General features: G+C 38.1%; 1 protein-coding gene across 8 annotated transcripts in view; it reads right to left on the bottom strand.

Annotated features, from left to right (window-relative positions):
* UTRN (utrophin) overlaps positions 1–16693 on the bottom strand; it is a 489639-nt gene that overhangs the window by 67355 nt on the left and 405591 nt on the right. For all 8 annotated transcript variants that reach the window (XM_032873101.1, XM_032873103.1, XM_032873100.1 and 5 more), the window contains 2 exons: positions 15014–15074; positions 912–973 (listed from right to left, as the gene is read on the bottom strand). In XM_032873101.1, the coding sequence (XP_032728992.1) occupies positions 912–973; positions 15014–15074 (123 nt within the window). The remainder of the gene's footprint in view (positions 1–911; positions 974–15013; positions 15075–16693) is intronic.

Below are 16693 nucleotides of genomic sequence, written 5' to 3'. Positions count from 1 at the left end.
ATCTACCAGATCAGAATTCTCTCTAGCCTCCTCTCTGTTTTCTTACATTTTTCTATTAAAATGATTTTAGCTTTTCATCACGACTTTGGCAAAAAGAAACTAGGCAATTCAATTTATTAAGATTAATTGAATAAAATGTGAGGTAACAGGAAATTTAAAGCGATGAATTAGAGGTTGCTTCGCTGTCATTGTTTTTGTCTTCAGGTAAAGCTGAAGTTTAAGATGACTCCATAGGGAGAACCTGCATTCCTCCTTTTAAAATCAACTTCTTGTGATTTCAAACCACACGCTCTCTCAAGAAGAATGGAAGAAACTGTTCCCTGCATTGCCCTCAGAAATTCAACTGCTTTTCTTTTTTTTTTTTTTTAAGATTTTGTTTATTTATTTGACAGAGAGAGAGAGATCACAAGTAGGCAGAGAGGCAGGCAGAGAGAGAGAGAGGAGGAAACAGGATCCCCGCTGAGCAGAGAGCCCGATGCGGGGCTTGATCCCAGGACCCTGAGACCATGACCTGAGCTGAAGGCAGAGGCTTAACCCACTGAGCCACCCAGGTGCCCCTTCAACTGCTTTTCTATGTCAGTGACACAATCTTTTAAACATACCATGCCATGTAGGGAAAACTGGTGCTTAGTTTATAGTTAAGAATATACAATTATCAGGGCACCTGAGTGGCTCAGTCGGTTAAGCGTCTGACTTCAGCTTAGGTCATGATCTCAGGGTCCTGGGATAGAGTCCCGGATCGGGCTCCCTGCTCAGTGAGAAGCCGGTATCTCCCTCTGCCTCTGCCTGCCACTCTTCCTTGCTTGTGCTCTATCCCTCTCTCTGACAAATAAATAAAATCTTTAAAAAAAAAAAAAAAAAGAATATACAATTATCATTTGTTTAGGCTAATTAAATAAAATAGCACTCACCAAGGGACTGAAAGAGTTCAGTCATTTTAGGATGATCCCAACAGGTTGTCTGTGTTTGATGGCTGGGGGGTGGGGGGGCAAAAAAGGTAGTATATTTAAATTAAGAACATACAAAATAATATAGATCACATAGAATGCATCATTCTGAAACCTGATGTCCAGTTATTACTTAACATTTGAAACAAAAATAATAAATTTTTATTTGAGCAATTATATTGTGCAAATAGAGGTAAAAAATTTTGTTTTATCTCTCTCTAAAAGATTTACAACTACACATTAAAACCCAGATAAGAAGTGTGACCCTGGGGCATCAGGCTTGATGCAGCCAGATCAATGTAGTTTCCAGAATAATTCTACTTGTGTTAGGCAGATATAGATCCCCATTCAGAATAAATCCTCTGAGAGCAGAAGTGCTGTAAAGAGTTGCTAAACTTTAGAAGTCCTAATGAAATTTCCAAAGAACTGAGAAATAAAGAGTTTAACTCTGAATAACATCTTCACCCCACAATCAAGTGAGGCTCCCTCTTCTTTTTAACCTCCAGTCTCTCCTTCATTGGTGTAAATTAGCCCTTCTCCCCTGTGGGGGCTCACTCAGAGCCCAGAATTGATATAAAAGATCAATTAGATGATCTTTAGATGTCTTAAAAACATCTAAGTTTAAGACATCTAAGATTGAACAGATGTAGAAAGAAGTCTTTTCGGAGTTTCCTTTATCTGACTAAATGCAGCAACTTCTGGGAAACAAGGCTACCATAAATCCTTTCTCTGGGGGATTTCGTGGCTATGAAGAAGGCAGAAAAAGCACTTGCACCTGCATAAACAAACATTATCACAAACTTTCTTATCTCATGTTTATTCTCCTAAAGAAGCCATTTATCTTTCCTAAAGAAACCTATTGGGTCTTCACAAATGATCCTTTTCTCCCCAACTTCTTTCCCCTGCTACGCTGGGTACATATGCCCCCCATTCTAACCATCCTTTTGAGTTACTCACTGAATGCATGCAGAAACAAACGTTCCTCTCTTGCTAATCTGTCTTTTGTCAGCATAGTTCACAGACCCCTAGAAACTAAACTTAAGAGGGTGCAGGAAAAGTTGTTTTTCCTCCCCAACCCTCTCTTCCTGTGTATCTGGATGCTCTCTATTCCCTTTCTGCATGACTCCCTCTTGCCTATGTGACTCCGTGCTTCTCTCAGCAATCAGCCTCCCTGACAGTTAGCCAGTACTTTTTGATAGACATTGAACAGTTTTTCTTATGATGCTTATTCTTCACTTAAGAAGCGAGTTTTAGATTTTTCTCATTTTCTGTAAATTCCAAAACTAAGTCATAGAATTAAAAGTCTTTCGGGAGTAAGATGCAGGTAGAACAAATCCACTTAGCGCTTAAATTAGGTTCTGTGTGTGCGTGTGTGGGGGGGTAAACAGCTCCTAACTTCAATGGGTTGGTGTCCTTATGTTTCAAAATAGTTTCCTGTCCCTTTTCTAGGTCAGAATAGAGTAATAACGTTTAATAGTCCTCGAAAGACTTCTGGGATAACACTCAGTTCTTACAAAACTGTTTAGTAAGCTAAGTGAAATGGCACAGTACACAAGAAAGTGGTATTAAAATATTCATGCAATCAAATTTAAGAGAGATAATTTTTTTAATCTAGGTAATATATCAAAAATTGGGACATGTCACTTGGAATAGGACATAATCACTGTTACATACGCATTTATAACAGAACGCCCCAAGAACTCATAATTTGTTTTGAAAAAAATTTAAAGATTAGTTACGAAATTGGGTATGCAAAATGTCCTGGAAATTCCAAAAATCTCACACAAATTAACATGCCTAAAAAGTGAAGGTCTATTCCAGGAGGAGCTGGAAAGTTGTCTAGCTCCCACACCTGGTTTTTGACGCCAATGCAGAGGCAAAATGTTTCCACTTTCCATTCTGCTGCGGAACACCAACCAAACCATTCTACCATTTTCCCCTCCAAGTTGCTACAAAGACCACAGAGAAAGTCCTGAGGCTGTCCGACCTAAAATTCTTCCTTTTCATAATGTGACCCAGAGCTTAACAGAAATGCAGACTCTCCAACCTCTATCGGTTCTATTAAACCGGAATTTTCAGGTGAACAAAATCCCATGGGACTGATATGCCCGTTCACATGTGGGAAGTAACTGACCTAAAAAGCTTCTAAGGCATGAAGTGAAAAACAAAACAAAACTGAACAAAAACAAAACCCAAACTATAAAGACCCTCCAGATTTTGTTCATAAAACAACTTCCTGCCTACCATCAATAAGAATTACAGAAGGATTTGCTGGAAATAGAGTGTAGTTCAAAACAAATCCATCAGGAGCTCGCAGTGTGAGACAGCCGACCAGTATTCCCACAACCCCTGTCGCTTTGGAGCCATCTGAATCCCCATGGCGACACTACTGTCCAGAGACAGACATCCCATCGTGAAGGACCAACTCAAAGCTTGAAAACCAAACCAAAGCTTTGAGGAACGCAGAGCCAAACTTTTATACCTAAACAACAAATGTAAGTACTCTTTCTCTCTCTAGAATCACAAGTGTGGAGCTTTGGCAAGCAACTGCTGTGGAACCACGAGGGGAAAATGCCACTAGGCAGCATGGCAGCGGCTGAGAATTCAATGAGAAGACCCGCTTGCTAATGGCTCTTTGGAGTGAAACCACTACGAGGAGCTGAGGGAACACACACATTTGGCAAACAGATGGAGGGAGGGAAAAGGCATCTCCCTTTGTGAATTCAATACCAGTTGATTCATTAGGCAGAACTGCCAGCGCTGAAAATAAACACAGCCTCTGGTTACAGAAGTGTCAGTGCAGCTTACCAAACAACAGTTAAAAAAAAAAAAAAAAAAGTAATAGATGCAGTTGGCTGTTGGATTTTCTTTTCTTCTCTTCTCTCTCTCCTCTCTCTCTCTGTCTCTCTTTTTAGAGGGGCGTGGGTTTTAAAGCAAAATCCACAATCAACCCGAAGAAGGCTCTAAGTATTTGAACAGCTGCACATGGCTCGGGTCATCCAGCCCAAATGCTTGCAAGTCCTCCCAGAGTGGGCAACCAACACAGAACTGAAAGCAGCATTCTCCGAACCTCCCACCCCCAACCCACAAATAACAACAGCTCAGCTTCTGGCCAACCTCATATCTGAAAGAGGACAGAACCTCATACTGTGCAGCTTGATAAACTATAAAAAAAATTTAACAAAGCAGCACTCAACAGGAAATGCAAAATCCTATGAAGCAAGCGATAGGGAGAGCGTGTGATATGCGGAAGTAGGGTGCTGAGCTGTGCTAGGTGTGGTGTGCTTGTGAAGGGGAAGGGGAAAACAGAGGCAGCCTCTCTTGCAGGCCAAAAGGTTACTGGCTCTCTGAGCTATTTTAAACTCTGGAAACTGAAAAAAAACAATAGCAACGCAAATGTTCTTTCTCCATCGAAATGCAAATTGTGTCCACTGGGATGCAGCTGATGACTGTCCTGTGGATGCAGACCAGTCAACCAGCTTTGCACCCAGGGGCAGACTCCGTTTTAGCAACTCTTATTTGACTCTAAAGATGCAGTTCTTCGCATTCTCCTGGGAGCCTCTTATAACTTCTTACCCATTCCGTGATTAGTGAGTTAAATGAAATCTTTGATGCGTGCTCTTTCTATATGCCATGAGACTCAAGATTTCCCCTAATTTTTATTCACTTATTTGAATTTCTAACTTTTTAATTATTTTTTAAGATTTTATTTATTTATTTGACAGAGAGAAATCACAAGTAGGCAGAGAGGCAGGCAGAGAGAGAGGAGGAAGCAGGCTCCCTGCTGAGCAGAGAGCCCAATGCGGGGCTCGATCCCAGGACCCTGGGATCATGACCTGAGCCGAAGGGAGAGGCTTAACCCACTGAGCCACCCAGGCGCCTTAATTTTTTAATTTTTTATTGAGGTGTAACACAGTGTAAGTTTAAGATGTATAACATGTTGGTTTGACACATTTATACAATCCAGTAGGATCACCATGGTTGTGTTAGCTAACCCCTCTATCCCATCACATAATTATCATTTCTGTTTTGTGGAAAAAAATATTTAGAATCCAGTGTTCTAGCAACTTTGAAGTCTGAAACATAGTACTGTTGTGGGTAATCACTGTGCTGTGCATGAGATCTCTGTTAACTGTTTTTTTTTTTTTTTTAAACATCCTTTAATGCCTTGGACAGTTCTGGTTCCTATTTGCTATCCCATATACTTATTAAAAGAGAACCCCGTTAAGTGTCCAGCTGAGATAACATGTGCTCCCTGTATTATATGGACTTTGATGAAATGCTGAACCAGTACGGTTAATAAGCGATACATGCTTCTACCTATTATTATTTGTAATGTATTCTGAAAAGCCCAGAAAGGAAGACACAAATAAGCTTGTACACCAATGGCTAGAACACAAAAATGTGTAAAACAACGTGGTCCAATATATGAGACAATGAACTGACAGCAAAGTACATGTGATTTTGATAGATTGATAAGAAACTGATTTCTGGGCAATAGACTGCCCTGGGGAAGAAACCTTTTAATCCCATTTGTCCTCATTAGAGTGGCCTCATTTTCTTCCATACAACCTTAAAAGATGGCAAGAAGGCACCCTGCTTACCCCCAAACTGACACTTGGTCAAACACATTTACTTGTTACTTATCTACTCAATTTTGTGCTTGAAACTGGATTTTTAGTTTTGCATGTGTTGTTTCGTTTCAATTGCAGTTCTAAGGGCATATAAGAGAAAAAAATTAAAAGTGAGTGAGTTAATTAAAAATACAAGTGAGAGAGAAAGAATGACCCATATTGTTCAGGGATAAGATGCTCACAGGAAGAGAAATATTTCTTCTTCGTTGTGCATAGCGAAAGATGACACAGTAGGTCAGGATACACAAGATTAATTACAGTAATAGCCTATTATTTGACTGTCTGGTCTATGCCAGGGGTTCTTCCAAACACTTTACTTGTGTAAACTCAACCTGCATAAAAACTCAATGAGTTGGGTACCAACAGTATCCCAGTTTTACGGATGAAGGCATTAGGGCCGGGAGGGTACTTAGATAACTTGCTCAAGGTCTCAGTAAGTAGTAGAAATGGAATTTGAATTTTAAGCCTGTGTTCTTAATATGGAAGTCTACTTGTATGACTGAGATTTTAACATCTTTCTGATTAATCTGTCTAAATCTGAGTCCATGGTCCATCATTATAATCATTACAAACGATCTCATCTGCCTTGCTTCTCTCTCTCACTCCTAGCAAAGCCCAAGCATGGATCAGCTCAATTACTTGCCTCTCTGGACCTGAGCAGCTGTGCATGAATACAGCTGGAGAAAATCACTCAATAGACAGACTAATTTTACTTTAAATATTTAACTTCAAACCTCAAATGTCCAACTGCTGGCAACCACACAACATCCCCTAATAAACTCACTTCCCAGACCCCAAGACAATTTACTACTGCCATCTCTCTCCCAAACCTAAGTAATTTTCCCTCCCTGCCTTATATCATTTCACTTGATCTCACACTTCATTGAAAAGAAAACTAGAAACCACCATATTAGAATTCCTTCATCTTTCAACCACCAAATCAATAAACTACCTTCCATCTGCCAGATTGTCTTCTTCTCTCCTCGTTCCTGAGGAATTCCTCCACCCATCAAAGGCCAATTCTTCCCAAGCTTTCTTTAAAATCTCTTGTGCTGCATTATTAACTCCCTTCTCAATAAGAACCTTCTCAAAATACAAATGTTGAAGGATCTGCCATCCTTATACACCAACATCCCTACCTTGAATCTACATTTCCTGCTCTCTGTTACCTTTTTTTCTTCTTCACAGACAAAATTCTCAATTGAGGAGTGCACAATCTCATGTCCCATTCATTACTGAACTCACATCAATTTTGTTTCCAACTTCACTCCTCTACACACGGGCCCTATCGAAATTATAAGTGAACTGTGTTTGTCTGATGCAGTGGCTGCTTTTCTGTCTTCAGTGCCCCAGACTGCTCCTCAGGGTGGGGAGAAATAAGTGACAGAAAATCAACTCCTTAAGTCACAAAGTACAGTAGAAGATAAGAAGTGCTATATATAAAAGAGAGTATCTCCAGAATGATGAGACACAGGCCTTTGCAGGCTCTGCTAATACCTTCTTTAAATACGTTTATGAAAGTTTATACAGGAATATAGGAATCAGAGGTGTCTGGATGGCTCAGTTCTTAAGCATCTGCCTTTGGCTCAGGTCTTGATCCCAGGGTCCCGAGATCCAGCCCTGCATGGGGCTCCCTCTGTAACAGGAAGCCTGCTTCTCCCTCTTCCACTCCCCCTGCTTGTATTCCCTCTCTTGCTGTGTCTCTGCCAAATAAATAAATAAAATCTTTAAAAAAAAAAAAAAAAAGAACATAGGAATCAAGCAGTAACTCCCAAATAATCAATTAGCATTCAGGTGATTAAAGTGTAAAGAGTGAAAGCAAATTCTGGCAATCAGAGGCAATGTTATTTATCTGAGTAGTATCTTCCTAAGGATCTAAAAGGTGACATTCTCATCTTGGAATTTATAATCCCCCCAATTTTTATTTTACTCGAGACCAGAATATGGAGTACTCCTGCTGGTATGCAGAGTCTTACTCTGTGTGTGTGTGTGTGTGTGTGTGTGTGTGTGTGTGTGTGTGTGTGTCTGGTGTGGTGTGTGTGCATGACGGTGCAGGTGGAAGACAGACTGGACAGAAGATGAGGAAGCGGTTTCCTCCAGGGGATGGAACATGTGTGTTCAGGTTACACAGAACTTCTTGAACCCTCGCAAACACTTTCTGCCATCTTCTAGGCTTTTAAAGGCAGGAAAGGCAAGGTTACAGTTTTTGAAATATAAGAATAAATCTAAGGGAAAACTTAAGAAAATTTGAATGCCAACATTTCAGAAAAAAAACTTTTCTGTTTAAATTCCATATAAGATACAGGATCCTACTTGGTAAAAGATACTGAAAAAGCATAGACTCTTCCTTAACAAATGTCACTGATTTGAGGTGTCTGGCTAGCTCAGTCAGTGGAACATTTAACTCCTGATCTCATGGTCATGAGTTCAAGCCCCATATTGGGAATGGAGCCTAGTTAAAAAAAGAAAAAAAAGAAAGAAAAGAAAATGTCACTAGCTTGTCATGATAATGAAGACACAACGCAGGATGATGAAATTGTCCCCAGTGGATAACTCCAACTCTATTGGATTCAAGTATAAGATGCACCTAAAATAATTTCATACTCAAGAGTAGGTTAAAAGACATAAGCATGTAAATGGCTATATAGAGACAAAGGCTACCAAAAATACTACCAAAACCCTAAATACAAATGTATTTTACAATACATTTATGAATGTAAATTATAGAACAATTTATTACAAAACAATATGATGAGGTTTGCTTGTATTTGTTTTCAAATAAAGTAATATGATTTGTGACCAAAATGGATGTGCCTGGGTGTGCCTGGTGTGCAGGGAGCTTCGGGTGATACTAGTTTTGAGGGCACTGGAAGGTTGTCTGGAAGAATGAACGTGCATATACTCAGTAAACCCAGGGGAGCCCTACTTTGGGAGTATCTCTGCTTGGGCCCAGAACTCAGAAGGAGCTTCCCCTCTGCCCCAAACTCAACCCCTTTTCCCTCTAAGTTGTCACACTAGGGAGGGGCAGACCAGTAATGCACATTAATCAACATTCCTGCAGGTCACCTGCTGTTGAGGTGGCTCTGGGGAGTGTTCTAGACCCCCCTGCCTGGGGTGTCAGCTCCAGGATTATTGCCCACCAGAGTTGAGTTTATCCTTATATCCTTCTAGTTTGTTTTTTAAAGCTGAATTTACATTATTTAGATTAAAAAAAAAATACTTTATCCATTTATTTGACAGAGAGCGCGAGCAAGCAAGAGAGGGAACACAGGCAGAGAAAGTGGGGTGGAGAGAGAAGCAGTCTCGCAGCTGAGCAGGGAGCCCGATGCAGGACTCAGTCCCAGGACCCTGAGATCACGACCTGAGCCGAAGGCAGAACCTTAACCAACTGAGTCACCCAGGCGCCCCTAGATTTAGGTTTTTTGTTTTTGTTTTTAACTACTCTATCTTTTATATGCAATCTTTAAAGGAGAAATCAATTTTTTCTATATGGTTGTATTGAACTTTACATTGTACACTTTACAATCCATATAGAAAAAGACACTCTATTTCTTTCACTATTTATTTGATCATTATTGCTTTTGCACTTTTCCTAGTTTCAATGACTAATTAAAAAATTTAATCTTTACAAATCAAAATATAAATATCTCTTTTTCCTCCTTAGTGGCCCCATAGTGACTTTTCTGTACTTTACAGTAGACCTTTATTAATTACAAATTTGACCCTTAAAGTCAGATGGTACAGTAAGGCTGACAGTGCCCCTATAATACAGTAGAACTGAGTAACCTGTAAAATGCCAAGCCCAAATTCCACCTCCTGGTAAAAATAACACTGGCCCCAGCCATATATAGATGAATGGCAGGAAAATAACATCTTTTTCAGTCCTGCACGAGTGAATGTCTTTCCCGGACCATGTCAGTTCCACCTGAATTATCTCAGTAAGTCAGGGCACTGGTAGATACACTGGAAGTTGTCCGGCTGGTTACAGTTTGCCAATTCAAGGCTGCTGCAGGGCACAGGGCCTGCTGTTATCTTTCTCAACAGCCAAGGTGTGCTCACTTGTCTGAAGCTGTCTCCAAGCCCAGGAGGTATAGGGATCCCAAGATGCTTATGTTCTTTCATAAAACAACTTCGTTTTTCCCTCCCCATCAGCAGAGTTGGCCCAATGATTTTAAATATTTATTTTCAACATAGGTAAAGTCACAGACTGTTTCTTGGAAAAACAGACTCTCCAGTACATTCTCTTAAGCTTTGTTTCATTTATTTCTTTATCATTAAAATGAAAACACAAGCTCTACTCCGGCAGAGAGACTCAAAGCGTGTCCCAAGACTTCACTAAAAATCTGGCACCAGGAGAATGCCATCTCTCATCTTGATTAAGGAGGGAGACAGAGATGAAGACAACTGTATGAGGCCTTTCAGAGAGAGCTGTGTTTGCCTTTCATTATTAGTTACAGATTTGTTATGGATTTATTTTGTTTTGGGATGAGTTTCCTCCAATCTTTAAACATAAAATTCCTTATGTTAATTTCTTCTTTGTTTTGTTATACACACACCTCTGTTAGCTTTGACTTTCTTGTTAGGTTAAATATTTGGAAAACCCTTTGCGGTCACTCCTCTCCGCTCTTATTTAAGGGAGAAATATTTCACCTACATCACTGATTGGGTCCACGATTCCTCTGAAGAAATAAGCATTAATTCTCTCCTTTAGACTGTACATATATAATGAGACAAGGAAACAGAGTTTACGCAAATAAACTACATGACTGCTATAAAAAACAGCTACTTGCTCTCCAAGATTTTATTTACAACTATAAACTTTGTGTTTTGTTTTTTTCCCAGCAATTGATGGATAAGGGCAGCAGACAAAGGCCTTGGAAGTCAAGAAAGGGGAATTATCCCTAATGGACATGAGAACAGAAAAGGAAAATATAAAGGAGATGTAATAACTTGAGGAAAAATTTGATTTAGGCCTGTTCATCAAGGGGAGTGAGAATAAGGGAGAGAATCCATGGAAGTGGTATCTGTAGGTAATGATAGTTTATTTTGATTAATACGCTGTAATACTGAGAAACGTCAGTTTCAGAGAATGTGATATGTATTATCTAGTAAGAAGAGATTACTAAAATGTTCACATGAAAGCTGCATGTGTGTTAGCACACTTAGGATTCTATAAAGAATTTAGGTTTGCACCTCAGATTCAAGTGGAAAAACTGTTAGGATGTGAGGGGACAACCCGTCATGAGAGCAGCAGCAGCATTTCCGCTAAGGCTTCCTGAAAAGTCATGCACTCTGGCTTCAGGGATGACATCATAGAGGGAGAAGAGAAAACCAGATTTCCTAACTTCACCTTACTAAATTCTGTGAAAGAGTACTACTTACTAACAGACTGGATATGTACAGAGCCATCTACGCAAAAAGCCCTACGGGACTTATGAGCCCGCTCTGTTGAGCATCCTAATCATGGATGGAAATCCACCTGACAGAAATCTCTGACCGTGGAACTGAGGAAAGGTAGTGGAGGGCCACACAGTTTGCTCCCCTACCTCTGAATTCCTGTCAAGATCCGACTGGCAGGACTGTGGACAACTACATTTTTCTACCTATAGAAAAGTACCTTTCTCCATTACTGCACCACGCAGTGTGACATTTCCTTAACCATATTAAAGCATGCATTACCCTTACAGAAATGACCTACGAAAATGAGCTCTGCCCTTAACTGCTGGCCCTTAGTAGGTGTATCATAAATGGCAGCCAATCCGTAGCATGAACAAAAAGGATGTTTGCTCAAATTTCCTCCACCTGACCACGCCTTCTTTAATATAAGTCCCCATACTACCCAGATTTTCCATGTGACTTAAATTGCTGTTCTCTTTGCTCAGTGCAGAGAGCTGGAGGCGCAACGGTCAAGAGGCAAGAGCTGGAGTCAGTTCCTGGGTTTGAGCACTAGCTCTTCCTTGTACTGGTTGTATGATTGGAGCAAGCTATGTGCGTACTTGTTATCTAAGCCTTGCCCGTAAATGGGGTAATGACAGTTCCAACAGTCCAGTGAGAATTAAGAGATAATTACAGGATTAGCACAGTGGCTGGCAAATGAATATTCAAAAAATATAATTCGTTTCAGTGATCTTTATTATCACCCGCTATGACTATTTATTAGTATTATTTCCAGATCAAAATGAGAAGCAATGAGCTTTATATGATTAACGTGACATGTTAGGAAAGTTCAACCCAAAGCTTTTACTCGTTGTTCCTTTTATGCCTGAAACACCCTGGATATTAACTTTTAGCTGAGGAAATGAAAAACGTGTGCAAAACACAAACACATAACTAAAAATCCACAGAGAAAGAAATCTGGCTTTGATGGTAGATTTTTGTATATTGTAAAGGCAGCAGGAGTCATTGCAGGTTTCTGTAAACTGATAGAACAATGAGCTGTCACTGGATTATACTAGAAAAGAAAAAATAACTAGATCAGATTTGGAAAGCCTACCTTAGATGCAGCAAATATATTTTAAAGATATGAGTTTCAACTTTAGAGGGATTTATACCATACGGACCCTTACAGTTCAAATCTATATTCTACCATTTTTTAGAAACAAATGAGTCTGGAACCACTGCAGTACACACAAAATATTAAGGAAAACACACCTAGAGAGAAAGAAATGCATTGGAGAGCCATCAAAGTAGGTTTTAGCTAATCGATAAAACAAAAATACGAAAGAAAAACAATTTGTTCTTCCCATTCTCCTTTCAACTTTCTCACTATATTCTGCCATTGAAGTATAAAAAATCGTATACTTCCATAAAGAATACAAAATCGTATACTTCCACATTTTTACCTGACTCTTATTTTCTTTTTGGCTAAATTAATACATCCTAATATGCTCCAGGAGACTCTAGCTGCATGACAATCATGCTAAATTTGTTTTTAACATTCTTCCTCTACTTACTTGTGCAGCCATGCAAAAGGAAGTGTATATTAAAAGCCCTTTCACTCATTATTTACTTGCTTATTAATTTACTTGGGAATTAAATTTTGTTTTCATAACAATTCTTCATCTGGAAATACTGGCTCATATCAACCCTACCTCCAGAGATTGATATACTTTATTATGAAGAAAGAAACTGTTAAGTTACACAACAGAGCAGGTAATGAAAACATCTGGCTGAAAGTTTTCTAAAAATAAGAGAATTCAACCTATATACCTGGGGAGATCTCTACATATTTCAAAGTCCCAAAAGACACTTAACAGTAAAATTATATGGAGTCAAGAAAATTCAATCTTTCACTAATGATGTTGAAGATATTTTAGGATGCTACAATCCTACAAGTCACATTACACATATTGGCCATCATTGTATTATACATATTTTAAAGTGCTGGTTATGGTCACGGAGCTCCGGCTAATGAGATGTCAGAGGAACAAGCTTTTGCTATACAGTCTACCCCATCAGAACTCATAGTGTGAACAAGACTATAATCCTGTGAGAGCCAACCAAAATTATAAAAATTCTGAATCAGTGAAACTCTGACTTAATGTCATTTTTAGCCATATATAATCAACTTGGACATACAGAAATTCCTTTTCAATAGCAGTGCTAAAATTCAAGATGGATTCTTAAAATGACAAGTCAAATAAATAGCCAGCATATAACATAATCAAACAAGAGAATTAATATTTTCTTTATCCAGTAAAGACAAAAATCTGCTTTGCTGGATCTGATCAACACTTTAAAAAAAAAAATCATGTCAGGATTCTTTGTCAGTTGAGTAAAACAATTTAATTTCAAATAATTTCATGGACTTCTTCATTTTGTGTAATATATGTGTTAGCTTTCTACTGCTGCTATAAAAAATGACTCCAAAATAAATGTCTCCTTAAGCTAAAATTGAGGTTTGCAGGTCTGTGGTCCTCCTTGGAGATTCTAAAAGAGAATCCCATTGGCTTGCCTTTTCTAGTTTCTAGAGGCTGTGAGCATTCCCTGACTCATGCCCCCTTCTTCACCTGCTGCTATTATTATTATTAATTATTATAACAATAAAAATGTAAAAAATCTTAAAAATGGTTTAAATTTGATTCAGATGATTACATTCTCAATAGAGACATGTCAATTTACCCAGCCTCTGACTTTTCTATTCATGATTGCACAAATCTGACACCAGCCAATTGCTTTGCTACCTTATCTTTAAGTTTATCACAAACCAGTACACTATAGACTCTACAGTGAAAGTAGTGAATTCCATTAAGGCAATATAACATATACTATTATTATATTTCATATATGGTATGGTGATTTTTCTTTACCCAGAGGATGCATCTCAGACTACAATAGAACCTTCATAAGGAAATACTATTTCACAAACACTGGCTTCATATACAAATTTTTCAGGAAGAGGGATATTGGAAGAGTAGATTATTGGTGTCAGCAAGGATTTTGGAGATCCATATGCCATTTAGGAAAGATACAAAGGAAAACTGGCCCAGAGATGTTTACCCAACTTGCCTGAGGTCAGCTGGCTAATCTGAGACAGAGTTGACTCCTAATAATAGTGATTACTTTCCTGTAATTATGATGCTGTTCACCATACACATAAAACAGAGTCAGCTAGGACTTTCATCAGTTTAACACACTGTAAACCAACATCTTTGCTAATTTACACCTCAAGGGATTGTATCATTCTGTCCTAGGACAATACCTAGCCTAAGCCAAGGATCAAATCCTACTCAGACCTTGTGTAAATGATACAAAATGTATAAAATGTTATATAATAAGGAGAAACTTGTATGTAAAAAGGAGAAACTCTCAAACTGACAATAAAAAAAGGAAGAATGATAAATCTAAACTATACTGCAGATAATATCCATAAGCCAAAAACCCCTGAAAATACTGAACTTTTTAATGATAAAAACACTGCTTGTTTTTAGTGGATTAAAATGAGAAGAGTACAGCACTTTTTAAATGGATTTTCTGGGAGAAATAAAAATGGTTTAGAATCAGTACAGTGTGAGAAACAGCATCATGTCCAGAGTTTGACATATTTATTTACTAAGATTTTATTCTTAAGTAATCTCTACACCCAAGGTGGGGCTCGAACTCACAATCCCAAGGTCGAGTCTCAAGCTCTACAGACTGAGCCAGCCGGGTGCCCCAAGAGTTTGACATATTTAGAAATTTTGTCAGTTTCCCCAAATATTTTAGTATCAGTTTAAAAATAATATATGCTAAACACACCTATGGCCTTAACCTAATAAACTACAAATAATACTCTGATTTTTAAACTAACTTCTTTTAAATATTATATATATATAGTTTCCTTCAGACAGCAGGATTGAATTCTATTTTCCAAAGTTACAGTGGAAAGCCTCTTAACCTATCAACATAACTTTGTAATTTTGGTATCATAAAGGAGAATTAAAATCAACTTACTTGATGTAATAGGGCACTTTATTATGTGAAATGGATCTCTGCCATGGCAGCTGGACTGAAGCTGAAGAAACAAAGGGAGGTTATTGGAAACACTGCTCACCCAAAAGACTTACGCCATAATGCAAAACAACTGAACACATTTTATAGCCAATTCAATGCGAACTGTTCTGGTTTTTGAGCTGGATTCCTATAATTATGAAATCTGTGAGGCTAAACAAAGAGTAACTTTTTAAAGATTCATTTGAAGCAAGGAAAGAAACAACGCAGGTTCCAATTTCAAATGCCAACCTAACTAATTGAACCTATTGCTAAAAATACTTCTCAAAATCAAGTTTTATTGTTTATGATCACCACAATTTAAAACTTAGTGCTATCCGAAAAATGGACTCTGTATATATTTTTTGATTAAGCTAAAGCCAAAATTAATTTTACCTGGTATATCCAGATTATAAACTAGATTCCCCAAGACTGAATTTTCCAGATCATTAATAACATGCTTTACTTTGTTTCACAAGAATAACTATCTAGGACAGATGGCATTTAAACAAACTCATTTGTATGAATTTTAAAAAGGAAAGATTAAGACAAACACAGGCAAAGGGTTGTTAAAAACACCAACGACAAAAAAGAAAACAACAAAGGTAATTATCTGGATAGAAGAATGCCAAAAACTTAGTTCATCTGAAATGCACAGAAAATACAGTTTCTTACTTTCACATTAGATATCACTATGATTGAGATTTTATATTTTGTTTCGGGTACTTATTTCTTATAATCCCAGTTCTTCCTTATTTATAAAACTATATTATTCCCATAAAATTATTTTAAGACTGATTTAAGAAGAGTTAAACATGTAAAGTTAGAGCTACTAAGGAATTTTGCCAAATAAACTAATAAACAAGCAATTCAAACAAATCTTTGCAATTATCACTAGGCTCTCAGAGCCAGTTGTTATCAATGCTTTTTTTTTTTCTGAATTTCAGGTCACATTAATATCTTACAAAAATATAGCATTCTAAACTCTCAAAGCCTTTTCAAATACATCTGTTGATAAGGAAGTCAACAAGCCCTCATTAGAGCTCTATCTGATACATAAGGAACGAGATACTCAGAAGTGAAAGAATTTGCTCCATAAAGAAATGGCCGAGCTCAGACATGATCTCAAGATTTCTGACCCCTAGTTCAGCAATTCTCCTGTTCAACAATTCTTCTTCTCTTTATAGCATGGGAGCACTCCCTTCTCCAACTATGTCCGTGAAAATATAAAAGGGTGATGAAAATGTGGAAGTAGGTATAATAAATTTCTCATTGGAGCCAACCTCATTTCAGTGTTGGCACCAGCCCCATAGGTCAGTTTTTATTTTGTGTTCTAGCTAAACAGACTTCTTTTATAACCTGGCTGATGTCCAAGAAATATTATAAAGCCAATGATTCCAAGCAGCAAGAGATAACAATTATTCAATTTATTAATTGGGATTTGGTTTACATGTCTTCATTCACGTTAACAATTGTTTTGATTTGAAAAACTCTGACCTCCTTGGACTATCAGGGCCAGACAATAAAAGGCCACATGCTTTGGTTTCACAAAGTACATGTGAATCTTACCATGTCTCCTTTCCTAAAGAACATGAGTTGGATTTTTATTATACAAATGGTTGCTGGGTCAAAGTGTAGGATTTC

Source organism: Lontra canadensis, unplaced genomic scaffold, assembly GCF_010015895.1.
Source record: "Lontra canadensis isolate GAN:19392208 unplaced genomic scaffold, GSC_riverotter_1.0 scaffold47, whole genome shotgun sequence".
NCBI lineage: Eukaryota > Metazoa > Chordata > Mammalia > Carnivora > Mustelidae > Lontra > Lontra canadensis.
The sequence above is the reverse complement of the archived record's forward strand: the minus strand, read 5'-3'. Positions and strand labels throughout refer to the sequence as shown.